Here is a 27320-nt window from a genome sequence, read left to right on the forward strand (position 1 = left end):
AGGGGACAGGGACCAGAACTGGGCCCTCATTAAATTATGGAATAATTAAAAAAAAAAAAAAAAAATTAAAATAGGCCTATTTGTGGAAAAAATATGTAATATTTGAGTTACGTAAAAGCATTTTATTTGTTTTCTTCCTAATTGTCCTTGAGATAGTGGTCAAGAACCCCTCCACCCCCAACACAAAAATGGTTTGGCCACTGATCAAAATTTTATGTTGTCATTTGATTAGAAGTTCAGTACGCTCAAAATGTCCCGTCAGCACAAGTCCGGTACTCAGACAAGGAAAGAAAACAGAAGAAGAAAAGAGAGGCCTTAGAGATTTTCTAAACAAATATTTAAAAAAAGGCAAGACTGTCAGCTGGCCTGCCTATGGGTATGATTTCTGCATCACTTACAGATGACATGATATGCTAAATCCACCTTTTCAATAAACAAATATTTGTCCCTGGTCTAGAGAAATCCGAAGTGTGAGAAAAAAAAAACATACTCTCTCTTTTTCTCCTGCTTCTTCTTCTGTTAAAAACGAACGGGTCAGATTTTATGTCTAGGGGCCCCGAAGGATCACGCGTTATGGATTGCGTTACCTTCCGCTCCTTCTGAGCATTTTTTTAATCAAATTAGACAAAAAATATGTTCTTTATCAGAGAGTAAACAAACTACAGCTATAACCTATTTAGATACATACACTTAAATTAGAAACCACAAAATATGCCGCAATAGACCCAAAATGTTTGAGAAGCCAGTCAAGAGCTTGGGTAAGCTCTTCACCAGTGACCTGAAGGACACAGCTGCTCTCTTGGCTTTCCACTGTGGACAGGTCAGGTCTTCCCGGGAAACTTCAGGCCTGGCTATACCAACATGGAATCCTGCCCCGAGTCCTCTGGCCACTGCTGATCTAGGAAGTTCCAGTCACCAGTGTGGAGAGCTTTGAAAGGAAGATTAGCCACTTCCTGCCCAGGTGGCTGGGCCTTGATAGAAAGAGTTGTAATCTTAAAATTAGGGCTGTCAAACAATTAATTGTTTCTTAATCGCGATTAATCGCTGAATCTCTATAGTTAATCGCGATTAATCGCATTTTATATCACATGATTAAAATTATATTATTTTGCATTTCAGAACAGTTTTTAAGTACATATTACTGTAACAATGGAAAGCAATTCTTACCAGTCTATCTCGATTGGGAATCGAGATAGACGAGATAGATGGGAACCGTAGTACGTCTTTAAGACCCGAGACTTCTACGATGCTGACAGGTCTGCAGTTAGTTGCCACCCATTTTGCAAGAGCTGTAGTAATTTTTTTGGATTTGGTTTCATCCACAGGTCAGCAAGTAGCACTCTCCAAAATAGTGCTTTGCCTGAGCCCGCTAGCATCAACCTGAGTCACGTTAACTGAACTACTATGCTTAGCTCGTAGGTGGTAGCTCAAGCTTGACGTGCTTCGGTGATATTTTAATTCGGCTTTACACAATGTGCATATTGCTTTCGACTTGTCTACTGAGCCGTCTGGGAGTTTTGGAAAATAAAAAGCGCCATTCAGAATTGTGTTGCTGCTGTCTTTCTCCATCATGCCTGCAACCTGCAGGCAGCAGGATGTGTTACGAGGAAGTATGGCAGCTTGATGATAAGTAAAGGTGCGGCAAAGGGTCAAAATAGTAGCCTAGCTAGATTCTAGTGATTTTAGAACAGCTAAGGGGTTGTTAGGCACGACGCGCGAAGCCGAAGTGTAAAATAAATTAATAAATGGCGGCATGCAATTAATGCGATTAAAAAAATTAACGCATTATGCTCGTCCCTTAATCGCATTGTGATTAACGCGTTAATGCTGACAGCCCTACTTAAAATTGAAAGAAGAAAAAAACGGGGGGCACTAACATTGCTTTAGATTACAGCCCGTGTGCCCTGTAGTTATGCAGTACTTATTCAGTAACTGATCATAACAAGAGGGAACTAACATTGCTTTAGATTACATCCGACTAGCCCTGTAGGTTATGCAGTATTTATCCAGTAATTTACCAAAACAAGGGGAACTAACATCGCTTTAGATTACAGCCTGCATACCCTGTAGTTATGCAGTATTTATCCAGTGACCTATCATAACAAGGGGGAACTAACAGCGCTTTAAATGACAGCCCGCATGCTCTGTAGTTATGCTAATCCAGTAACAAACCATTACAAGGGGGGGAACTAACATTGTTGTAGATTACAGCCCGTGTGCCCTAGTTATGCAGTAGTTATCCAGTAATTTACCATAACAAGGAGGAACTACCACTGCATATATCCAACTTAATCTGTAACTACAGTTATCACTATGAGAACAGTTCTAAGTGTCTGACAACATAATGGAAAGGATCCCTACAGAGTTCAACCTTTTTGTTAAAGAGTAAGATCCTTTTTGTTCATTATGAAACAGCCCAAAAACCACTATTGCCAAACCCACCAGACTCCATTTAAATAAACAGTAATTTTATCATCATAAAATACACTTAATTCAAAGTCAACAGAAACAAAATAAAACTATCAAAAACCTTCTTGGTTCGTCCTTTCCACCTTTCCAATAATCACTACTCTGGTTTGTTTGAAATAAACCCGTAATATACGTGCTAAAAGTATTGTTTATTTGAATAGAGTCAGTTGGGTTTGACGATAGCGATTTCGGTTTGTTTCATGTTAAACAAAAAGGATCTTACTCTTTAACAAAAAGCTCTGTCTCTAATGCGTTCGTGTGTGAACTATCACACATCTTACTACTACATCTTACCGCATCAATCAGCATCTGGTGAAGAGCCTCAGCCCAGTAAGCACACATACATTGCCCCGACACAGGCCAGCTGACAGTCTTGCCTGGGCCCGGTACGAGTTAATCTTAGATTTTCAGGTTATGGGGTAAATTGGTCCAAGTCAGAAACGTTAGCTTTAACAGCTCAGGACCCTAACAGCTTCAGCAATCAGGTGCATTTCAGTGGCCAAAGCAAGGTATCGTATATCTGTGTATCTTATTCCCTTCCCTAACCTGGCTACATTTTAATAAATTACAAAGACCGATTGATAGAGGAGGTTTGGGTCTACCAAAGATCTTGTTATTACTTTTAACTTAAGGCATCTGGCCCACTGGTCACTTCCTCCTGAGAGAGCCTCACCCTGGTACTGTATTGAGCTCTCTGTTCTTGCCCCATTATCACCTTGCAATGCCTGTCTGTTAAACTATATGGTGAAACAGAAACACATCCGATAATCACAGTACGCGCTGTCAAGGTGTGAAGCAGCGACTACATCCGTGGCTGCCTTATATACTGTGCTGGCTGTACGGGTTCGAGAAGGGAACGTCCTGATTGGCTGGCTACGTTTATGCAAAGTTTAGTGGGTGAATGCGTGCTTGGGATTGGAGAGGACTATTACCTAGAGAGTCCAGTAAAGGGTGGAGCCTGTGTAGGATATTAACGTTATTTTTATTTGTTTAACGCTAAGGTTGAAAATAATTCTGGTGTCTTAAATTAGACAGGAAAGTTAAAAATTGCTTACTAGCCGAAGTGTTAGTAAGTTAACTAATGTTAACATTAACTTCTTAAAGGCACTACAAATGACCACAAACAATCAGCTGTTAACTCTAGCTTATGATAGCTTGCTAACTGGTAGCCTAACGTATTTGTTTATTCAAACCGTATGGCTACTTTGCTAAGCCCAACTAGGTGTCTTATATTAATTGTTGACTTAATAACTATAATAATTAACTAGAAGATGCATTTCCTGCAGAAAATGCTTGTGAATGCTGAAAAGCTAAATTGCTAAAGCTAAACTGGATGCTGGCTTTAATGCGTAAGAAGAAGGTGAAGTAGTGAGAATAGTTGGAAAAGTGGGAATTGTTTAAATCTAATAAATTTCATTGAAATTTCATTAAAATAATATTTTAAGGTTTTTTGAGAAGATGTCACTATACTGAATTGCTGGTTTCAAAGTGTAAGAAGAATGTGAAGATGTAGGAAAATGTGCAAAAGTGGAAATGGTTCAAATTAATATAAATGTCTTTAAAAAGTTGAATAATCCCAACATTGTATGAAAGTTTTGTAAAAACTGATGCTAAACTGAATTGCCGGCTTTAATTTGAATGAATTAAAATAAAAAAAATTGATTTTAATGGCTTTTCGCTTTAATTTGAATGAAGTAAAATAAAAAATTAGAATTGAAAGAATTCAATATTTTCAAAAGTACTAATAGAATTTATATAAAACTTTTAATGAATAAAAAATGTGGAACATTTTAAGGTTTGAATGCAGACAGAGAAAGAGAGGCAGGCAGGCAGGCAGGCAGGCAGGCAGGCAGACAGACAGACGAAAGTGCTGTGTCGTTGAAAAATCAGCAGGTGTGGCTCATAAACTGGTTGTCATAGATAGCCAAGTGACACCTGGGAGAGCTAGAATCTCAGAGAATGATTGGCAGCACGCTGCTGGTTTCTGCGCTTCCCAGTCAAAAACCTAAACTGGATTCCTGAAATCTCTTCACTTTGAGCATCCCAACTTTGAGAGATGTAGAGATGTTATTTGTGTAGATAAAGTTAAAAAAAATACTCTAATATCACAGTTTAAAAAAAGGGTTTGTGCTCAAGACTGGATTAAGCGCAAATAACATTGCCATGGATGATAAGGAGAAGAGGGTATCTTGTTCCTTTGAGGCAGCTAATTCAAAAACTATAAGGCCTATTGCTTAAATGAGCACATTGGCTGACAATAGACAAGAATACCTATGTTTTGACTTATAAATCGTGTATGACAAGTAAATATTGTGGGCCTGAGCATGAGTTATAGAGGTTTTTTTAAAGATTATTTGTTATTTATTTATAGGAAAGCTGAAACATGAAATGGGAGAGAGAGGGGAATGACATGCAGGTTAGAGTCGAACCCGTGGCTGCTGCATTGAGGAGTAAACCTCTGTATATGGGCGCGCACTCTACCAGGTGAGCTACCCAGGCGCCCATAGAGGTTTTTTTTAAGATTATTTTTTGGGGGCTTTTATTTATATAGGACAGCTGAATACATGAAAGGGGAGAGAGGAGGAATGACATGCAGCAAAGTCTCCGTCTCTGATTCGGTAGATGCTAGATTGGATCCGCTAGACGTGTCGACGTCACAGGACGTGCCTCGTGGCCATTTTGCCTTATAATGCCTCTGATTGGCTTACCTTGTTATTCTTACCCTAACCAATCAACCAATCCCCACTACTTATGTGTAAACCTAACTACGTCGACATGTATAGCAGATCTGATCTAGCCATAGACAGTGGATCTATGTTCTCTCAAAAGATCCTATCCATAGGTGGCACAGGTAGGTGGCGGTAATGCCCCTTAAAGCTGGTTGCCAACCGCCAATAAAAACGCAGAAGAAGAAGATAGATGCCTGATTGGCCCATTGGCCTCACAGATCGTGAGTCTGATATTTGACTTCCTGGTCAGGTAATGTTAGTGCTTTTCACAAGATAATCAGAAAACGCAATTTGTAAGACTTCTCTCCGCTAACCCAACACGTAATCTAGTCGTCGGGTTTCAACGTTATTTCGCAGTGGCAAACAGGGAGGGGATCTATTAACGTTAACGTTACTCACCATAAAAGCTAGTACGCTAACGTTAGCGTAGGGCTCTGTATTGCTCTAGCCATGTCCGCTTCGGCTGGATCCTCCCCAACGGGTCATAGCTCGGGCCTTGGCCCCGGTATGTCTATGTTTCGCTGGCTAGAAGTGCTGGAGAAAGAGTTTGACAAGGCCTTCGTGGATGTGGATCTGCTGCTCGGAGAAATAGACCCAGATCAAGTCGATATTACGTACGAGGGTCGGCAGAAGATGACCAGCCTAAGCTCCTGTTTTGCTCAGCTCTGTCACAAAACCCAGACGGTTTTCCAACTGAACCATAAACTAGAGGTTAGTAACTCTTGTAAGATGCACGGTTAACGTTAGTTGTAACGGTATGTGGGGTTAATCATCATTCAGTCTTCATTGTAAGACCAACAACTGATTTATTGTAACTGTTACTGTCATTTGGTAACATTATGTCATGCCCGTCCTGCATTTCATTGGTTCTGTACCTGTACTCTGCTAAATGACAATAACATTGAATCTAATCTAATCTAATCTATGTCGCCCCTCTTCGACCTACAAATAGCCTAGTACATGAAAATATTATGGCACTGGTGTTCCACTGTCACATACCACTGCCCTCAGGAACACAACGATTATTTACTGGCATATGCCACTGCTGACTATTGGAATGTCCCTGATGTGTATAAAAATGCCATGCCACTTGTGTTTTACTGAGAGGTGCTTGTTTTTCCCATCACATTATACTTGAAGGAAACAACACACTGTAGGCAGCTGTCATTGATAGTTGGGTATCGTTTAGGTTTTTTTTCCGATACTGGTGCTAAAACGATACTTTTGAAACTGTGCCAGTGCCTGAACGGACAATAAAGAAGTAAGTCTTTGCACTGAAGTCCCAAGTCAAGACAGGCAAGTCCGAGTCAAGTTCTAAATCAAGGCTAACAAGTCTCAAGTCAGGCTCCAAGTCATAAACTTTGTATTTCGAGCCCTAACAAGTTGGTATGCAATCTTCAAATGTAGATAAGTAGGCTAATAAATTTAATTTGCACATATATTTGGATATATATATATACGCATGTCTTTGTAATATATCACTTAAAATGTGTTTTTGTATGCATTTCACTCTCATTAGCCTCTATAATCTGGATGAAAAAAGTCACCACAAATATATTTTCAAACCCTCCAATCACAGTCTTTGAGGATTCAGGAAAGATATAACACCAGTTAAAGTGGCACACCACTAAGAATTGGCACACCACTGGTATGTTGATGGACAGTGATATCTGCCAGTAGTGACACTCTTTTGAGTAGTATACAGCAGCATATCAGAATCAACAAATATATTACATGTCAATAATTGGTATGCTGGTGAGAAGTTGTATGTGACAGTTGACTGTGAAGCCGAAAAGCCAGATGGGCAGTTGTGTTATCAAGTAAATATTTCCAAAGCTTATCATCGTTATCGACCTGAATCTTTTCGCTAGTCCTGCTGGGACTGTTCTGTGTTTATCTAAAGCCAGCGCAGTGTTCATTCTGACCTGACATATCTGACTCTGATATCCTCCCCTCACACTCTTCTTTGCCTCCATCTATTTACCTCTCCAGGCTCAGCTGGTGGACCTCCGTTCTGAGCTGACTGAGGCTAAGGCTGAGCGAAAAGTAATAGAAAGGGAGGTCCATGACCAGCTCCTGCAGCTTCATGCTCTCCAGTTGCAGCTTCATTCTAAGCAAGGTCAGGCTGAGGACTCTGAATCCATCAAAGACAGACTGGTAAGTAGGAGAAAGAGATGCTGTCCACAACACCTTAAACTGAATAAATTCTAAGTTTTGCAATAGGGCAATATTCGATAGAGACAGTATAGATACAAAGAGAAAAGGAGGGAGAGGATGGTATGACATAAAACATAGGTTGGCAGTCAGAGTCAATCTGAGGATGTTGCAGCTAAATGATATGCGTGTAACCTAGGGGTGTCACGATTCAATTTGATACTGGATTTTAAGTACAAGATCCGATTCAATTTTCAACAAGGACGGCAATGCCACTAGATAGCAGAGGGGTATTTTGCAACAACAGTTTGAGGTTTTTTTTGGCGCAATTGAATGCACCATTAGCAGGCTACCAGTAACTAACATTACCCTGCGTCTACCAGCCGGTAAGCTACGCTGTGTCTGTTTTTGTTTTTTTCTTTGGACGTGCACACTTAGGCAGGGGTGGAGAGAGAAAATAAACTGGGGGAATTGTCAATCCTGTTTTCTCATCATTGTTGACCAAGTTGGTTGTTGGTTTTGTGGTCAACTAAAAGAATCAATTGGATCAATCATACACTAAAGCAATATTAAACAAATAGTGCCAATAACATGACGTTAAATCACACCCTCTAGTGTAATACTGCCATTATACAATAACATTATCACAAAATAAAAGTTATAATCAAACTGTATTCATATTGTGGGGCAATTCACTCTCAAAGTTAGAAAGAAAAGCAACAGAGGCTATTTATAGTCCTCCCTGTTTAGTCAACCAGCCAACTTGAGCTAATGTTAACTTTGCAGAATTTCCCAAACTGAGTAAAAACTGCACATATAAACACTGCTTTTGCTGGATCAAACATGTTGTAAGATATCTGCTAAGACTTTTTTTTTTATGGATACATTTAGCTACCCCACCTCTGAAATTCACATGTAGCAGGCTATTTTTAACATAGTGCCATGTACAGCTTTTTCTTCTCAGGCAGAGTGACCAACAGGGACAAAAGCCTCAACGGCTGATTTCCCATGAAAACTGTGTTCATGTGGGTGCCGTGAAATATGATAGCTACAGTAGCTTGAAAAATAGCATTATGGGCACTGCATCCAGAAGTGGTACACAGAATCTTGGGTTTCTTCAGGGTAGAGGTGGATCTTTTCACCTCAGAGATGTCAACCGCCAGAGGTCTCAGTCACTCAGAATCTCGTGAAGAAGATTCTGTAGGAATGAGCTTGTGGATGACACCGAAACTTTATACCTAATAACTTATTATCCCGAGGTCACACGTGACTTTGTAAATATAAATACTCGACCTGCGCGTGCGCTAGACGGAAGATATTCAGTGTTAAGCACGGTTTCTGGTGGTCATCTGGAATTCATAGAACTTTCATTTTTAAAACAAAACTGCGCTGTTCATTCAGGGTTTCCCCCAGAAAAGTTGTTTAGCCCGGTGGCAAGTGTCTTTTTCCGACGAGGGCCTGGCTGGGGCCAGTCACAGACTGATGGCAGCATTTATGTACAGCCCAATAGTTTCTGTAATAACAGAATCATGGATGGAATTGCGAAATTGAGAATTTAAAAAAAGCTATGAGACAGATTCCATAGGGCCCTACGTTAATGGCGTTTTTCCATTACATGGTACCTGCTTGCCTCGCCTCGAGTCTACTCGCTTTTTTTGGTTTTCCATTCTGAAAAAAAGTCCCTGGTACCTGCCAACAGGTACTTTTTTTAATATCGCCTCCGTCGAGGTTCCAAGCGAGCTGAGGCGATACCAAAAGGTGACGTGAAAACCTGCAGACTACTGATTGGTCAGAGAGAATCGTCACTAATCACTGCGTCATCATTGCTAGCGACAGACGGGGGTGTCCTGAACAAACCCGCCATTTTTAAATAGTTTAGCCAGCTGTGTTTTTTTTTTTTTGCTGCCTCCAGCTTCTTTTGAAACAAAATGTGTCTTCTGGCTGTGGGAACAGCCACATGCCGAGAGTCATAAACAACACACCTTCGACGTTCTGTGTGTGTGTGTCGCGTTAGGTCACGGCAGTTTCCTGCGGCATCGCTATGACGACCAGCCACGCTCGCCTCAGGCATGAGGCGGTACTAAATCTGCAATGGAAAATGGAGGACGGGGCACCGCGGTTGAGCCGAGTAGAGTAGAGTAGAGCTGGTACTAACAGTGGGTAAGCCCATTAGTCGGTGCTGAAAGCTAAAAGGAGACAATAACTGTAAGTTTTCAACCGAGCCGTCTTACTGTACCTGTAGTTAAAAAAAAAATTCTTAAATACATTAAAAAAAAATAATTCCCAGTGGCTTAGGCCTGGTGGGGGGCAACTTAGGCCTGGTGGGCCACCAGGCTTGCAAAACACTGGGGGAACACTGGTTCATTCTATTTTCATATTCCTTTGCAAGAAAAATACAGCTCGGGATTTACTGTGTTGCAGAAATGTCGGCAACAGTGGATATTATAGCAGCTCACATAACGTTACTTTAATCAAATGCTGAAATTCTGCGTATCTTTCATTATAAACACGCCCAGTGTTTTAGTTATGGATTGGATTGCCCTCTCTGAATCTCAATGGAGGGGCTGTTTAAATGCTGCTGGGAGAAAGAGTTGCTCTGGCTTACCCGACCCTCTCCTTGCTCTGTGATGAATATTAGAAGTATTGGCGCTAGCATAAGCCACATGTGTTGCCAGCAATAAGTACAATAGATGAGTCAACCCCATGGCTATTGGTCCCATTTCAGACACAGTTGAGCAAAGTACACCATAATGTTCTTAAGCATGCAAGTTTACCTAGGTTCAAGCTTAACTTCTCAGAATAGAACTTGGATATAAAATGTTCCTGCTGCTTATTGTTAAGAAAAAATCTATAACTTATGCGAATCATATGGGGTTTCCAGCGAGTTGTTCTTCTTATAAACAAAGTGTCTGACCTGTAAATATCAAACTAAAAATATTTCCCAGTTTGACAGTAAAGGATGTCACCTGGTTTAATTTGTGCAGGCTTATTGCCGTGATATGCGAGAGGAAGTGGATTTTATAGTACTCCTTAACTAATCACATGCAAATGACCAACCGGCAACGTCAGACACCGCCTACCAAGAGCCTGGGTTTGCCGAGGTTTCTTCCTAAGGGCCCTGACACACCAACCAGACGGGCCGACCGTTGGCAGAAAAGGCAGTCGGACTGATCAGTCGGGTCCCCGAGGTCCAAAAAAATGCCTCAGAACACACTGAGGCGACGCCAACTTGAGCGTATGCTCTGCGCGTGCGCGAAACGTAATACGTCTCCATACCAGCGCTGCTCTGTATTGTTTCCATTAACAGTCTGATTATTCCCCAGAAAATGAGAACCGGCAGCTGATTAGACGAACGCGTCACGTGGTTCTTTTTTCTCCGGAAATTCACAGCCAGACTGTCATGGCGGCTTGTTCAGAATACGATCTCATATTGTACTAAAATAGTTCACTGAAACGTGTTTCTGAAAACATTTTAAGCGAGAAATAGGCCATGCAGTTTCTGAATCTGTCTTCATTTCAGATCAACAAAGGTCAGTTTAAAAGATTTTCGTCAGATTTTGAGAGGCTCATCCACTCCCCATTTCCGGGTGAGTCCCGACTGCCCTCTCCCAGCTGAACATGTCGGGTCGGCCAAAATGAATGCCGACGGCTCCTCGGACGGCCGACGGCACGGGACACACCGAACAGACTCGAGTCACCGACCTCGCCAGACGGTCCGACGGCCGATTATGGGGCTGGTGTGTCTTCTCTCTAAAAGGGAGTTTTTCCTCGCCACTGTCACACTAAATGCTTGCTCTTGGGGGAATTACTAGAATTGTTGGGGCTTTGTAAATTATAGAGTGTGGTCTAGACCTACTTTATCTGTAAAGGGTCTTGAGATAACTCTTGTTATGATTTGATACTATAAATAAAATTTAATTGAATTGAAATGATCGGTCTCAGCAAGCAGTGTGTTGTAACGTAACACCACCGAAACGGCGACCCTCTTTAAACGTTATGAATTCAAACATGCCAGTTTGTAATATTTTGTAGTATGCCGTTACAAGTCATAAGGGAGCGATTTGACTTTTGGCTAACGTAATAGATGCGCTGTTGTTGATGCTGACTTGCCTTTAGCATACATTACATTTATTACAAATGTAACTTTAAATTAAATGTATGTTTAAACTTCACCTGGGGAAACTGACTTCACCTTCAGAGGCTCGGGGGCAGCTCAGTCGCTCCAGTCTTTGCCGGGATGCAGGGCCACCACACCGCAGCAGACTCGCTGTGTGCGAGCCAGACTGTGCGAACGCCGCTCTGCACGTTTGATGCAGGCACGTGGCGAGTATTTGAGGGGCAGGGGGCTAAGATTACATCTACAATTATTATTTATTATTAAAGGTGCTCTAAGCGATGTCACGCGTTTTTTAGGCTACAACATTTTTTGTCACATACAGCAAATATCTCTTCACTATCCGCTAGCTGCCTGTCCCCGGAACACACTGTAAAAAAACATGGTCTCTGTAGATAGCCCAGGCTCCACAAACGGCAACAAAAACAAACTGCGCCAACCTGCACCACGAAACATAACAAACTGTTCCAGCCCATAACTGACAAGAAGGATTTGGGATTGGGGGGGTTAGTTAGGGAGGGGGAGGGGACAAGATGAGGAGGGGGGGGGGGCGAGCTAGCCTCCGTTTTGTTTGACAATACTTTGAACGTCAACAAGAAGTGACATCACCCAACATCGCTTAGAGCATCTTTAATTAATATAAATTAATTGTTTCAATGTTTTAAAGCGTAACTCTCGCCAAAATGCAACCTAGGGTCTTTTTGTGAATTTACCCGACTTTCGTTTTAAAAGCATATTTAGGACGGAATCGTCACTTTTAAGATTTATTGTATTTTCGTTTTTCGGTCAAATGGCCTTTTGAATGGGAGTGCTAGGGGCACTTTTATGCTAGCCTCAAAGTAGCTATTTTTAAAACACTAAGAAGGCTCGACACAACATGAAACTTTGCTCGAAGTATCGCCAGGGGCTCTACACCTTAACGAAAGCATTGACAACATTGTTTGTGTACCCAGAGTTTACTAAAAAAGGTTTTGAACAACTCACCGTAGGTCTTGTTGTTTCTGGCCGCTACCACCTCGGCAGTCAAAACGAGTCAATATCCGAATGCGAATGAACGGACTCCATATGAGGCTTCTTTTTCAACTACGAGATTAATATTGTTTTTCAATAACGACAAAACAAGAAATAATCCGTGCATTTATATGGAACTAAGCTTTAGGAGCTTTCCATCTTTACTCTCCTCCGTGTTATGTTGCATTCGGAAATCAATTGTTTTTGACTGATAAAATGGCTGCGGCCGGAAACACCTACGACCTACGGTGAGTTGTTCAAAACGAAAATACGGTAAATCTTAAAAGTGGCGATTCCGTCCTGAATATGCTTTTAAACGAAAGTTTGCCTCAGGTACATTGACAAAAAGACCCTAGGTTGCATTTTGGCGAAAGTTACGCTTTAAGAAGCTTGTGGACATAGTGGCAGTTTGTTTTTACAAGTACTGTTTTTTGAACACCAAAGTTAGGGGGGCAGCTGGGGGGGCAAGGCCCTATAGTGGGGGGTTCAGCTGCCCCTCCCTTGCCCCCCTGTATTTCCGCCCCTGGTGGCAAGGAAGCCATTTCCCGTTGCTAGGTAACGCCATGCTGTTATCTTATTGGTTGCGCTTTCGAAAGGTCAGCGGCAACTAGGTCAAAGTTGAAATAATTTGAACTTTGAGCGTAGTGCAAAGCAGCAAATCCGAGCGGTGCGCAACGCCAGGGGTAGCGCAGCTCCTAGTTGGGTGCCACCGCGCAAAGCGGTTTTACAGCCTATCGTGTAGGCAGCTTAAAGGGGCCAGCGTAGGCTGCTGTTGCTTTGGGGCTCTCTACTCCTTTCCTGTTTCTTCAACTCCTTTCAATTACTTTTTTTCAACTGATGTGCATGTTTCTTTACAATATATCTGCCACTTGTATAAATGGTTAACTCACAATCTCTGTTGCCTAAAATTAGAATTTCTCTAATCTATGACTTATTTCTGTTCTTGCTCTGCTTCCTTTCTCCTAAAGCCTGCATCAACTTTGGAAGAGATGGTAAGTTTGTGCATGGGTGTATTTTGCAGGATATTTGCAGGTTTTTAAAATGAGCTGTTTGGATTGAATATAGATTGTGAAGCTACACAATGTAAATTAATGTATGTTAATGTAAAGCATGTGGGCTCCATGGTGCGTTAATGTACATTTCAGTAAACTAATGGTGCTTTCAATTGCACTTTGTTAATAAAAAAAAACAACTGATGTTGTAAAGAACCCTTTGCCATCTAGTGGCAATAATTGTGGCATTGCCGTGCTGAAAGAAAATGTTTATATTGAAAGTCAAATCGAATCGTGGCACCTACAGTATTTTGGCTTAAATATCCCTTAAGCTAAATTCAGTAGTACTTGCATTATGATGATACTAGTACTAAGTACTAATTTAGAGTAAACAAACATAATAATTCAGGCCACTTACTCTATTTACGTTATCATGCTTCATGTACTACATAGACTCCGAGGAATCTTGCACATGTAAAACCGCACCTTACTGCCCTTTGTAATTCACTCAAATTTACTCTTTAACTGTCCATACACCCATATTACATGAAATGTATTTCTTTTAGTACATCTAACCGTGTTTGATTAAGGAGATAGTTTCAGTTTTATGTGCTGAGGTTTTGAGTTACGTGTCTCACAGATTTCTGCTGCTCTAAAAATAATGTTTTTCTGAAATGCAAATAAAATAAAAAAAAAAAAAAATAATGATCTGGTTTCTTTCAGTAACTTCAGACTTTGCTGTTTTTGAGAGTTACAAAACAGTTTTTGAAAATAATATCTAAAGACACCCATACATTTGCTCAACTATCCTGTTCAGGGATGCAGTAGGCTGGATTTATACATTGGGGCCAGAGAACTACTCAATATGTTATATAATAATAGGTCAATTGACTATGTGTAATGTAAAAGAGGTCGCTCATAGTGACAAACCAACAGACTATCACAAACTCTGTAGCTCCACTCAGCTCTACAAAGCATTTTAGCTACTTTTAGCTCATTGTTTTGATTTTATAGCCCACAACTTTACTGTTTTGGTTCACTCTTACAGCTCTCATCTGCAACATTTACAGACACAGAAGGCGCTCGCTGTATAATACCAGCTCAGCACCAAATTACGAAAAATTTGTAACTAGCTGGTGAACATAGTGAAGCATTTAGCACCTAAAGAATCAGAGTTAGTGAAGACCAAAACTGAGCTTAAAAGACTATAGAATATTGGACTCACTTGTGACTGATTTATTTGCTACATGATTGTAAATGTTGCTCTGTTTCTGTTGGATGTGTATAGCATGCCAACACATTCACTATAAGAACTTTATGGCGATAATATGTAATTGTAGTGTTTATTGCTAGTCGCACTCACCCTTGGGTAAAAAAAGATATGTTAATTCTGCTTTAAGTGCGTTTTCACACCTATTGTTTGTTGGCTCTGGTCCGAATCAGTTGATGAGGTTTTAAACTTGGTTCATTTTTTTTTTTCACACGGAGAAAACTCCAAGCCAACCAAAATGCATCACTACAAACTACACGAGAACATTCACTTTGCTTTTTGGTCAGATGTGTCTGGGGCTGGAGCTAGAAAGTAAATACAAAAAGAAAGTCCTGTGTTCTGGCTAGTGCATTTTTGTGGTCAAGGTAGCTGCCTCACGCATCTCCATTGTCAAACTAGCTAATTTCATTTAAATAATTTTCCAGACATTGCTTCGGGAGCGATGTTACTATATCTGCTATATAATACTTCTCTCTATTCTGCCTGTGTCCATCTCCAACTTTAGCAGCAGCTGGTTTGGCCATGGAGATGCAAGCTTGACCGCAGTACATTTCTGTGACAGAAACATTGCTATGCAATCCATGTTTCAATTCAACCGAACTAAACAAGGCACACATTTTTAATATATTACTTTTTAACTTGAACTAGGTATGGGTCGGTTACTGGTTTCAAGGTGTACTGCGGTTTAAAAAAGTCACGGTTTCAAAACCACTTAAATTTTCCGTCGTACCGTTCCTAAGGTATGAGCTGTTTTAATGAGTCTTTAAGGACAGAAAATGCACTTTAGAAATCCCACTCCCTGTCAGTGTGCAGTGTGTTTAAAAATGAAAGACATTTAAAAGCTATAATTACTGCAATACCGTGAAACTGTGATATGTTTGCTGAAGGTTATCATACCGTCGGAATCATATACCGGCCCATCCCGAATCTGAACGGGGACTTAATATTGAAAACTGAGACCAAATCTATCTGTCAAAGCCAAATACTGACTTTGATATGCCATTATAACAGTAATATAACTGCATCAGCTTTTCAGCTGCAACTGTTTCTTCCCATTATTTTTCACAGTTTTCTCAGAGATTTGGAAGTAATGTGTTTGAATCACAGGAAAACATTCAACCCACAATTCTTATTTGATTATCACTTATTCTACTAGAACTAGTGTGACAACCACCACTGCTAAATGGTACTGTATTATGCTGCCATAGATTAACAGGATTTTCCCTCATCCACCCATGCTTATAATGCTGTGTGTGTGTGTGTGTGTGTGTGTGTGATTTGCTTGTTCTAGGAACAGGAGCTTGAGGTCAGCAAGAAGGAGAAATTAGCAGAGGCAAGGCTGGAAACAGAAGGGAGACTATTTAAGAAAGAAAATGAGGCTCTTCGCAGACACATGGCAGTACTGCAGGCCGAAGTGTATGGAGCCAGACTGGCTGCCAAATACTTGGACAAGGAACTGGCTGGCAGGTAAGAAGTTGGAGCTCACAAACCATATTATGTAAAAGTTGAGGGTTTGCTAAGAAGATACTACGTTAGAATGTTACAGCGGATGATATTATTTACAAGTTATATAATAAGGGGGGTAATGTACAAACCACAATTCCAATGACATTGGGATGTTGTGTAAAACGTAAATAAAAACAGAATACAATGATTTGCAAATCCTTTTCAACCTATATTCAATTGAATACACTACAAAGACAAGATATTTCATGTTTAAACTTGTTTTTTTGCAAATATTCACTCATTTTGAATTTGATGCCTGCAACACAATCCAAAAAAGCTGGGACAGGGGCATGTTTACCACTGTTTGTGAACTGAGGACACTAATTCTTGAAGCTTTGTAGGTGGAATTCTTTTCCATTCTTGCTTGATGTACGACTTCAGTTGCTCAACAGTCCGGCGTCTCCGTTGTCGTATTTTGCAGTTCATACAGGCCACACATTTTCAATGGGAGACAGGTCTGCACCACAGGCAGGCCAGGCTAGTGCCCGCACTTTTTTTATTAAGAAGCCACGCTGTTGTAACACGTGCAGAATGTGGCTTGGCATTGTCTTGCTGAAAAAAGCAGGGACGTCCCTGAAAAAGACATTGCTTAGATGGCAGCATATGTTGCTCCAAATCCTTTATGTACCTTTTCAGCATGAATTGTGCCTTCAAAGATGTGCAAGTTACCCATGCCATGAGCACTAATACACCCCCATACCATCACAGATGCTGGCTTTTGCGCTGATAACAATGTGGATGGTCCTTTTCCTCTTTGGCCCCAAGGACATGACGTCCATGATTTACAAAAACAATTTGAAATGTGGACTCGTCAGACCACAGCACACTTTTCCACTTTGCATCAGTCCATTTCAGATGAGCTCGGGCCCAGAGAAGCCGGCTGCGTTTCTGGGTGTTGTTGATATATGACTTTCGCTTTGTATGGTAGAGTTTTAACTTGCACTTGTAGATGTAGTGACGAACTGTGTTAACTGACAATGGTTTTCCAAAGTAGGGTTGGGCGATGTCCCCTAAATTGGCAGTTGACAATGTTTACAGTAAACCATTGCGATGGACGATGATATCTATATCTCTATACTATATCTCTTTACATAAATATTTTTTCTACTACTATGGGCTAACAGTTAACATAGAAACGATCAGTCATACATTTAAATGCCCTCTGTAAATAGACAGTATTACATGGCTATGCTGCTGCCTGCTGGTAGGGGCAGTAAATTAGAACTTTACCCACTTTCACTTAACTACGGTGCCGTAAAGTCTATATACTCAATCAGATCTCCGTGATCTGCGTAACGACAATACAGTGGAACGTTTGCCTTTAACAGAGCGACAGTAATAACCTAATATACCATCATTACTGAGATTAAACTACATTCTCGGTTATATTTGCACTGAATAACGCATTCAATAAACAGAAACTTAACTCTTGCAGCACACATGAACAGATGTGCAATATTAGCTCACACATAAAATAACACCCTCGTGAATTAGCCTACTGTTGCTAACGTACATTCATAAATCCTGTATAACATCGTCCCGTACCCACAGGACATCAGACTTACTTATTGATGCACGCACACAGTAGTGTCCACAAACTTAGTCAAATGAGGAGAGAAAGGAAAGTGTGATAGCGTTCCACGTTAATGCCTTTTCTCTCTCGCTCGAGACCGACCGTTGTGTCCAAGCCGAGGCGCAGAGCATGACCTTACCGCATGCTGATACGTTACTAGTCCAGGTAGAGTGAGCTACTACTAACAGGGAGAGAGAGAGACACTATCACTACAGCCAATCCAGTCTGCTCAAAGCGATGGTCTTTTTCACAAATAGGTTGCGTGTAAGGGAAAAAAAAGGTAGCTTCCACTTAAGGGGCCCTATCTTTCACCCTGCACAGCGCAAAGCCCGACACAAGTGTCTTTGTTAGTTCAAGACCGACGCAGTTGTCAATTTCCCGTCCAAAGCCCTAGGATTAGTGTGTGTCTTACAGGGTGGGGGGCATGGCATGACGATGGTGGCTCTCCATCGTGATGTCGGTCAGCCATCACGGCACAACCCTATTCCACATCCGTGGGTCATCAGAAAAGTAACTTTTTCTGGCTTGTTCCAGAGATTTCCTGTACCACTGCAGGGGCTACTTCTTTGAAATTTTGTAGGGGGCGCAATGAAGCTATTTTGTTAACCCAAGCATGGGACATATAAAATAAAAAAAAATGTTGCTGGTTCTGATGCATGTGCATTTTCACACGTTTTCACAAACATTTACCCCCTCAGAAATGCGATTTAGTTAAAACGAAAATCTGTTTCAGGTACAGCCATAGAACACAGTACATATTATTAAATATGTGGTAATACATTTCAAACACCATGGTAGGTGGAGGACGCTAAGTTGTTGTTGTTATTGTTGTTGTTGACAGCATAAACTTTTGATCTGTCTTCCAGGGTGCAGCAGATCCAGTTACTGGGCCGAGACATGAAAGGACCTGCACATGACAAGCTGTGGAACCAACTGGAGGCAGAGATTCACCTTCACCGCCATAAGACCGTCATCCGAGCATGTAGGGGTCGCAATGATCCTAAGAAACCTCTGCCCTCGCCTGTTGGACATGTGAGTGTAAAACTACAAAGCAGTTAGAAGTGTTGATACTTTTATTTGTGCTTCCAAAGTTTAATGTGTTAATGTAATTACAGGACCCAGACATCTTGAAGAAAACCCAGGGAGTTGGCCCTATCAGAAAAGTGGTGCTAGTCAAAGATGATAATGAGGGTCTTGGAATCTCCATTACAGTAAGAAGTCACAGCTGTTTTTCTTTTCTTCCTGAAAGTGGCTATGACAGTCTGTTGAAATTGCAACCAAGATCTCTTTAAAGTCAGCCAACAATTCCATAAGTTTGAATGCAAACCTGCTTACTTAGCAGGGAATAAACTTATACAATAGATAAGCCTCTGGCTTATTCTGATGTTCATTTTGAATAGATTGCAGGGAGGTGTCCTAACTATTCTAATTACTATTCCATTCAGATCATGCAGATCATGTCTGTCCAGGCTTTCATGCACAGTACCAGCTAAACTTTACTGGCTTTTCTAACATTACATGCTTGAAAATCCTGAACTAAAAGCAGCTAACTAAGGGTCTATACCCAGTTGCATGATACCACTTAGGCTAAGGTTGCTCAAGATTGTGCCTGTCCTACAGTCTATCTCTCTTTCTCTCTGTGCCTGACCGCTGTCTTGCTCTAGAGACAGAAGTCCAAAATCACCATAAACCTGGATGTTTTATTTTGAAATTTGAAACGTACCTGGCTTGACGCATTCGCTCGCGGCTTGCGGAAGATATAGAGGAGACGCCGAAGCTATCCCTGCAGCATCTAATGCAATGCAACGCTTCTGATCGCAGTTGGTGTGAACTGACAGATTGGATAACATGGGCGCCGAAATGAAAATGTCTCCACTTTGCGGCGCTTCCGCGGCCAGTGTGTTTTTGGCGTGAGGATGTCGTAGAAAAAATGAGTTGCATGAAATCACAATAAGGGAATACTTCAATACTTCTAAGGGAAAAAGCTTAGGATCTCTGAGGAAATCCTTAGAAGGTCCTCAGTAAACATTTTCTTCAGAATATTTTAAGGGACCCATGCAATATTTTGCGGACAAACTTAAGTATGAAACATCAGGTGGTTTATGCAACCCGGTACTGGAAATTAAGAGAATTGACTCTTATTGACAATACAGGGAATGACTGTGAAAATACTTCAAGCTTGCAATTTCTACAGGACAGCTTGGTCTTGCATCCACTGCTGCCATTGTCTGCAATGTACAGACTGCTACTCTTGTGAATCTGCACACCCATTTGCCGCTTCTGTCCGAGTTTGATTATGGTTCAATTATTTCATGTGACCATGGCAACCACACAGTGGGAAACAATGTAGTAGTTAATTTTACTGGTACCGAAGTTCCCCCGAATTATACACCTCTGCACCAGCAGTGGACAAACCAATATTAATAAAGAGAAATAATTCTGGAGCATTATCAGATTCAAAGTTGGATTATGTGGTATATAAATAACATTAAATGATATGAATCAGCAAGACTTTATAGACGTTATAATCGTGTCCTATTGCTAACCATTTCCTCTATTTCAAGCCACAGCTCGCTCTATTTAGCTGCATGATGAGATTACACTAGGTGATGGTACTGGTCGTTAGTAGGGTTGGAGGTAGCCTGTAGCGGCAGCTGCAGGGGGATTGCGCCCTGCTGTCGCCCCTTCAAACATAAAACATTCCTGACATCACCAAAAAATAACCTGCCCGAATAATTAACTTGTGTATGTTTTCTCACCAGGGTGGGAAGGAGCACGGTGTTCCCATTCTAATTTCAGAGATCCATCCAAGTCAGCCTGCAGACAGATGTGGGGGTCTGCATGTCGGGGATGCCATCCTTGCTGTCAACAGCATCAATTTGCGGGATGCCAAACACAAGGAGGCTGTCACCATTCTGTCCCAGCAGGTAACACAGGTGTTCACACACATGCGCACACTACATCACACCCATTCCCTCAAAGTGCTCATTCATGGTGTCTGTGTCAGCGAGGACAGATAGAGTTTGAGGTGGTGTATGTGGCTCCAGAGGTGGACAGCGATGATGAGAATGTGGAGTATGAAGACGACAGTGGCCATCGCTATCGACTCTACCTAGATGAACTGGAGGACAGCAGCACAGCGGCACCCAGCAACAGCTCGGCATCACTGCAGGGTAAGTTTTCAAAACTGGTTTTGAATGCTCACTTTAAAAACGTTTGATTGTATGAAATACATTGTTTTCATTTTCAATGTATAGAATATTTGTTTTATTTAATAGTATGGAGTTATTAGGTCAGTAGTTTTTAAATCGGTGTGTTTATCGTCGAATCTCTGTGGGCCATATCCGTGTGAATTTCACTAGACTTGAGTACTACTACTCCCAACAAAAGGACAAAAAACAATCAGTGAGTTTGCCTGAATGCATTCAGGCATCTACGGAATAGGCAGAGAATATAGATAATGTTAGAGTAGTAGTTCTCCCATTCTCCAAAAATGTACCCTTTTGTAGCATTTTATGATACGTTATACTTCTACTTTACATTTCAAAGGGACATATTTGAATATTTAAACCACAGTTATAGTTACTACTTTGAAAATCAAGATTTTACATACAAAACAAATGATTAAATTCTAAAATAAGATGATTAGTGCTACATGGAGCTACGAGGGGAAATGAAAATCCAGTGATTGAAAGCAGGTATGTTTATCTGTGCTCTCTAGTGTTGCAAAGAGCTCACAAAGTAATACATTATTATGAGCAATATATAAATTATCGATCTCTTGTTATGAATAATGACAACCAGGTAGAAGGAATGAAAGAGGAATCTTGTACAGCAATATTACATACCTTTTTGTTTTGTCTGCACCGCAAGAACTATGAATGATAGTAGTTTTTAGAATACGGTTTTGAGGGACTTTTTTAGCTCCTACTTTAGAGTAGGTACTCCCCCAGTACAAGAAAGAAAACTGAGATGGCAACCACCATTTTTTAGCCGCTAGCTAACTAAAAGATTAAAATTGAACAACTTAATGCTTCATCCACACACTCTTGAGAGCACATTGCTATCGCCTGATAAGTGACACCAGTGGAACATGAAAGCATGACGGAATTAGCAAGTGTTAGCAAACTAGCCAGCTGTCCGCCAGTTGGCTAGTTAGCTTGCAAATTCCACCATACTTTCATGCCACACCGGTTCAGAAAAAGAGCCGAACACCTTACTCCCCGCTGCTAAGAAACATCTTTGCTGCCACCTGTCTTCATTTTAGATCGAAAACGGTCACTTTAAAAGTGTTTTTGGAGGCGGTGAGTCGAGTTGCACATTTGCGTATAGTAGCTTGATTTAACTTTATGCAAATGAGGAGTGGGCGACTCAACGCCCCGCTTCTCCCAAGTCATTGCGACGCTACCAGAATGCGTGCCACATTTGCTTACATAGACAATGAATGGAAAACGTGGAAATGACCTTTGACAGTGGGCACATACTATCAGGCAGACGGACCGGCTGGCTTACGTCACTTCAATGTTCCTATTGCCAGTGCAAACCGAAAAAAGCCCCAGACAGGAGGTAGTTCTCAGGGAGCTCCCCAGTGGGCAGTTCCTCTCATGGCGTCCCCAGAATATTGTGATCCAAAAAGGGAACCATGCCTCCTCTCCACTTTGAGCTGCTGAATTAAACAAGCCTAGACACCACATTACTCTGCAGTGTTATGGGTAATATTTTCTGGTTGATGTAGAACAACATATTTTACTTATTTTACATCTGAATCTGTGTCCACCCTGTAGCTCTGGAAAAGATGTCACTGAGCAATGGACCAGAGAATGGAGACACTGGAATCTCCATTGAGACAACTTCAGATGAAACCCCTTCAAAGTCTCCTGAGACTGACTGCTCTTCCTAAAGGCTCAGCCTAGCCATTGTGATTTGGAGATATAACGAGGATTTGTGGAAAAAATCCCTCTCAAAGAACTGAATTAAAGAATTCTATGACAAGCCTAGGGACAAGGGAAAATGAACAGTCTGTTTTCCCTTTTTCCTCTTGGTGTTGTGGGGTGGTGGGATTTGGGGGTCTGGCCTGGGCATGTGGCAATGATTTGGGGTAAAAGTTCACATTTGAAGAAGCAGAGGTGTAAAATTTGTAGAGGAGGGAGCGATACTGAACAATGTGTGATTTTTTTTTTCTTGATATTATATTAAGATAATGAAAATTGACAGGATAGCTGTATGTGAGAATACAGCAGAAGGAAGTAGGTGTCATGGAGTAACACTGACATCATGAAAGAAGAGGTTATTCATTGTTGAAAATGTCTTTCAGAGGCAGCTTTTGGAGAAATGATTGTGGCGTGTTTTGCTTTTGTTTGTACAGTTATTCTATTATCTGTTCTTGACGAACTATTCAAGACTACATTGTCCTACAGGGACCCTGGTGGAAGCCAGGAAAATATCTCAAAGGAAATTACTTTTTTTTTTACGAAAAGAGAATAAATCTGTTTGATCTAAGTGATCATTGTAGTTAGCAAGAGCAAGGCCATTGATGCTCTTTCACATGATTAAATTTAAAAACCCTGTGAAATAAATATCAAATGGAAAATGCTGTAAAATCTTGCCTGTTGTCACCAATAACACATTTAAAAACCAAAACTAGGTAAATAATTTGAGTTATGTATCCAGGGTCTAAATATTTTACAACCACATGAACAAACATACTAATAATTAAGAGGAATGGGGGGCAAAATTTCTTTAAAGATGTCCATATAGAACAGTGCAAAAGTATCTTATGAGTATTCTTTTTTCCCCTCTCTTATTCGACTTAAAAATCTGAAGGGCTAGCCCTTCGGAGCCAGCATTTCGCAAAACAATCAAACAAGCTGAAGGCAGCAAGTTCTTTTTCATCCTCTAGATATTTTTAGTTAAAAATGACATTGCAAATACCCTTCCCAGTCCCTGAAGGCACTTTACCTGAAAACCCTGCCCTGGTATTGTATCCTAATTAAAAAGAGGTTACTGTAGGATAGATGCTTCGCCATAGATTTTTAACCTTGTTCCATCACAAGTATATTTTGGCATGGCACCGTATGTTGAATATACAGGGGTGGGCACAATAACACTTGTATGATATATAATTGAATGCAATCATTCTCAATAATGGGGTCTTTCTTAACTGTGTGTTGCTGAATACTGTATTTTTTTTTTTTTTTTTTATAATTGTCAAATTACATTCTATTGTTGCACATTGCATTGTGTTACATCTCACAGTATAATGCAGTGAAATACACAAACTACTCTAAACTTGATTGTGTTCAACCCCTCTCTCACATGGGCCTAGCCAATGTACTGTTTGATGCAAAGATATTCAGTTTAACACATTATTGTGCCCAGCCCTATCTGTTGTCACCACTGCTACCTGCCAGTGTTCCAGCTCAGAGGCACATAAGTGAGTGGAACCCTTAGTATGCCATGACTCTGTGCCCTTATAGCATTCACGCATGTCAGTTTCTTTACTTGCTTATTGTTATTCTGTTTCCTTGGTGCTTGGTTTGTCTCTCTAAACTCTTCATACATATGATTTGCATCTTTATAGGTAATGTATTCAAGTCACAATTTATTTAGCCGTTAAATAAAGTTTGGTTACAATTTGGTTTATTTGGAATACATTTGGAGTTTTATTTTGCCTTTTTTAAATGTTTTCAGTGCCTTTAAACTCACCTCAGAGTTTGTAAATAAATTATAATTCTAACTACACTTGCAAGCATGACAGGGTGCAAGCACCCCTACACAATTTGGACATGGAGGCTAATCGACCCAAGGTGATCTGAAAACTATAAGCATCTCTGAAAAGGGTTTCAACAGGCGGTTTCACAAATGTTTGTATAGACTGACAGAATAAGATGCACTTACACAGTGAACACTGCCATGATGTTTTTTAAAGCAATATCAAATTAGTATGAATCAAATTCATAATGAAATGTATCAGAAATAATACATGTTCATGAACATTGATAGGTATAGATATAAGATGCAAATTATCCATTCCTTTAGTGCACCTTTACATTCGACAAGTGACCACATAAATGCATAGGAGGTAATCCCCATTGCACCTCTTACCTCAATTTGCACTTTTAAGGTGTAATGTCACCATGTAATATGCTGCAAAAATGACAAAGGGCATTAAAGTCTTGAGCCCCCTTGCATGGCGCCCGAATCCCTCAAGAAATGTGTATGCCCATAGACACGCCACCAGAGGATAGCATCATACCACGAATAAATTGTTATATTTTAAAGTGATTGTTTTTCTGATACAGCACATAAGTCCTACGTTGAACATTATGTACTGGCACCGGCACTGCCAACAGATCGACCTAAAGAGCCAAATGGTAACCAGCAGTGACTTAAATGCTTCTGCAAGTGTCTGCCAAACACCTATTACACTACAGATTCACGAAACAACCCTTTTACTTGTTTTCTGTTGGGTTGAACTTGGTAAAGCTGTTCTGTTTTCAGTGGTGGTTGTTGAGGCCTTTTCCTGGTCACATACAGTGTATGGTTGTGAGAGGTCCTTTGTAGTGTGTGCCAGCAACCTCTTGGCTTTGTTCTTTACACAGTCCCTGTTTTTTTTTTTTTGTTGCATCTAATTGAAATACCTGTACTGTCCTGGCATCACGAGAAAAATCAATCAATTATAATTTAGTTATTTTTGTGTGCATTAACATCAAATGTTTTGCGCAGTACATTGAATGTATTCCTACATCTGTATATATGGTTACAGTATGAAATAATATGACAAGGAATTATATAAAAAAATGAATGAGTGTAATGTGCATTAAATAAAATTAAGGAAATTTACTGTTGAGGAATAGATACCAATTTGTGAATGTAGAAGCTGAGTAACAGCAATTGATTATATAATTTGAATCAATGGATCACATAACAATAAATCAGAAAAAGTATGGATGATGATAACCACTACACTCACCCTTCCTAACAAACCAAAAGAATAATGTGCCAAAATGGACTTCAGCACTAAGGTTTGTGCAAAAGAACTCAACTAAGTTTATTGTCTGTTTTTTCAGTTTGGTTATGATCCTTGTCGCTTTTACTATTAAGTACATTTGGGAGAAAATCAGTACTTTCACACAGTTACATTTGAATACTCAAGTTGTGCTACTTTTAGGTATATTTTTGTTTTTATCCATATTGTATTCATTGCACATTTTGTTTATTCCTTCTTGCACCTCAAAGAGGCTGGTAGTCTGCCGATCACATTAATGTAGAGAGTTGTTGAGAGGCATTGAGGAAAAACAAACAGTTTGCAAAGACGGAAACATTGCGTTGATCTTTTTTTCTGCTAAGGTTACTAGAGTCATATTATACATACTGATAAAATAATTTCTTTTGGAAGATTTTTAGGAAGGTTTTAGGTTTAGGTTTGCTCTTGGCTTCAATTTTCATTAAAAATATTTTAACATTTTGAGCAACAAAGTATACATTGCCCAGCAAGGGCATTAAATGCATATCCTCACTGCATTTCAGTTGTCTAGTTCAAGTTCTTTTGTTGTCATGTAGGGTGAATTAAGGGTGATTGGGACAGTTATGATACATATGAAACATTTATGTAATACCGAAGATGTTACCTATATATTTGTTGAGGAAAGAAGGTTATATCCACAGGTTATATCATATTCCATCACAACAACCCCCTCCCTACCACGAATTCTCCCTTAATTCCTGTTCTCTCTCCACTTGTATTTTTGTCCTTGTTTGTTCTTTCCCTGTGCCATTTAGATCCTTTCCTCCCCCCTAAAAAGGCAATGGAATTCTTAGATATCTGGTTTCATCCAACTGTGCTCTATGGAGTTCAGGAACCTTGGTCGTTGAGTTCCCGATTGAGGGGAACAATGGAGCAGGAGATTGGCCGGAGAATCTGAGCAGCGGGTGCAGCACCATCGTGACAAAAAGAGAGTCGAAAGGCAAAGCTCTCAATCTATTGGTCAATTTTCGTTCCTACCCTCACCTATGGTCATGAAGGCTGGGTCACAGAGTCATGACCGAAAGAACTAGATTGCGGGTACAAGCAGCCGAAATGGGTTTTCTCAGGAGGGTGGTTGGCTCTCCCTTAGAGATAGGGTGAGAAGCTCGGAGTAGAGCCACTGCTCCTTTGTGTCGGAGGAGCCAGTAAGGCTGGTGGTTCGGGCATCTGGTAAGGATGCCCCCATGAGTACCTCCCTTGGGAATTGTTTAAAGCACGTCCAACTGGGAGGAGGCCTCGGGGAAGACCAAGTACTAGGTGGAGGGGATTATATCTCCCCACACCGGCCTGGGAACGCTTCGGGATCCCCCAGTCAGCTGCTTAATGTGGCTCAGGGGGTCCCCTGCTGGAGCTGCTGCCCCTGCTGGAGCTGTTGCCCCTGCGACCCGACCCCGGATAAGTGTTTGAAGATGAGTGAGTGAGTGTATATCTAAAAACTAAAGAAAAATCTTGTAAGTGGAACAAAATCAGAATGTG

At 40.7% G+C, this 27320-nt stretch overlaps 1 protein-coding gene across 2 annotated transcripts; it reads left to right on the forward strand.

Annotated features, from left to right (window-relative positions):
- The first annotated feature begins 5387 nt into the window (after positions 1–5387).
- gopc (golgi-associated PDZ and coiled-coil motif containing) lies at positions 5388–24468 on the forward strand. 2 transcript variants are annotated; one of them, XM_031304578.2, is made up of 9 exons: positions 5388–5909; positions 7191–7355; positions 13446–13469; positions 16031–16206; positions 18685–18850; positions 18934–19029; positions 20581–20745; positions 20826–20991; positions 22603–24468. In XM_031304578.2, the coding sequence occupies exons 1-9, from the start codon at positions 5649–5651 to the stop codon at positions 22716–22718; spliced, it is 1335 nt and encodes a 444-aa protein (XP_031160438.1). In that variant the 5' UTR covers positions 5388–5648; the 3' UTR covers positions 22719–24468. The 2 variants fall into 2 exon arrangements, with proteins under 2 accessions (XP_031160438.1, XP_031160439.1); XM_031304579.2 differs by lacking the exon at positions 13446–13469 and having other exon boundaries at positions 5389–5909.
- Positions 24469–27320: the final 2852 nt, after the last annotated feature.

Source organism: Sander lucioperca, chromosome 19 (assembly GCF_008315115.2).
Source record: "Sander lucioperca isolate FBNREF2018 chromosome 19, SLUC_FBN_1.2, whole genome shotgun sequence".
NCBI lineage: Eukaryota > Metazoa > Chordata > Actinopteri > Perciformes > Percidae > Sander > Sander lucioperca.

What these genes read in the sequence shown, in the direction of transcription:
- gopc (XM_031304578.2), top strand. Translation starts at nt 5,649, where the DNA reads ATGTCCGCTTCGGCTGGATCCTCCCCAACGGGTCATAGCTCGGGCCTT. An exon ending in GACAAGGAACTGGCTGGCAG is followed by an intron (nt 16,207 to 18,684) that starts GTAAGAAGTTGG and finishes TCTGTCTTCCAG; the next exon opens with GGTGCAGCAGATCCAGTTAC. An exon ending in TCACCATTCTGTCCCAGCAG is followed by an intron (nt 20,746 to 20,825) that starts GTAACACAGGTG and finishes TGTCTGTGTCAG; the next exon opens with CGAGGACAGATAGAGTTTGA.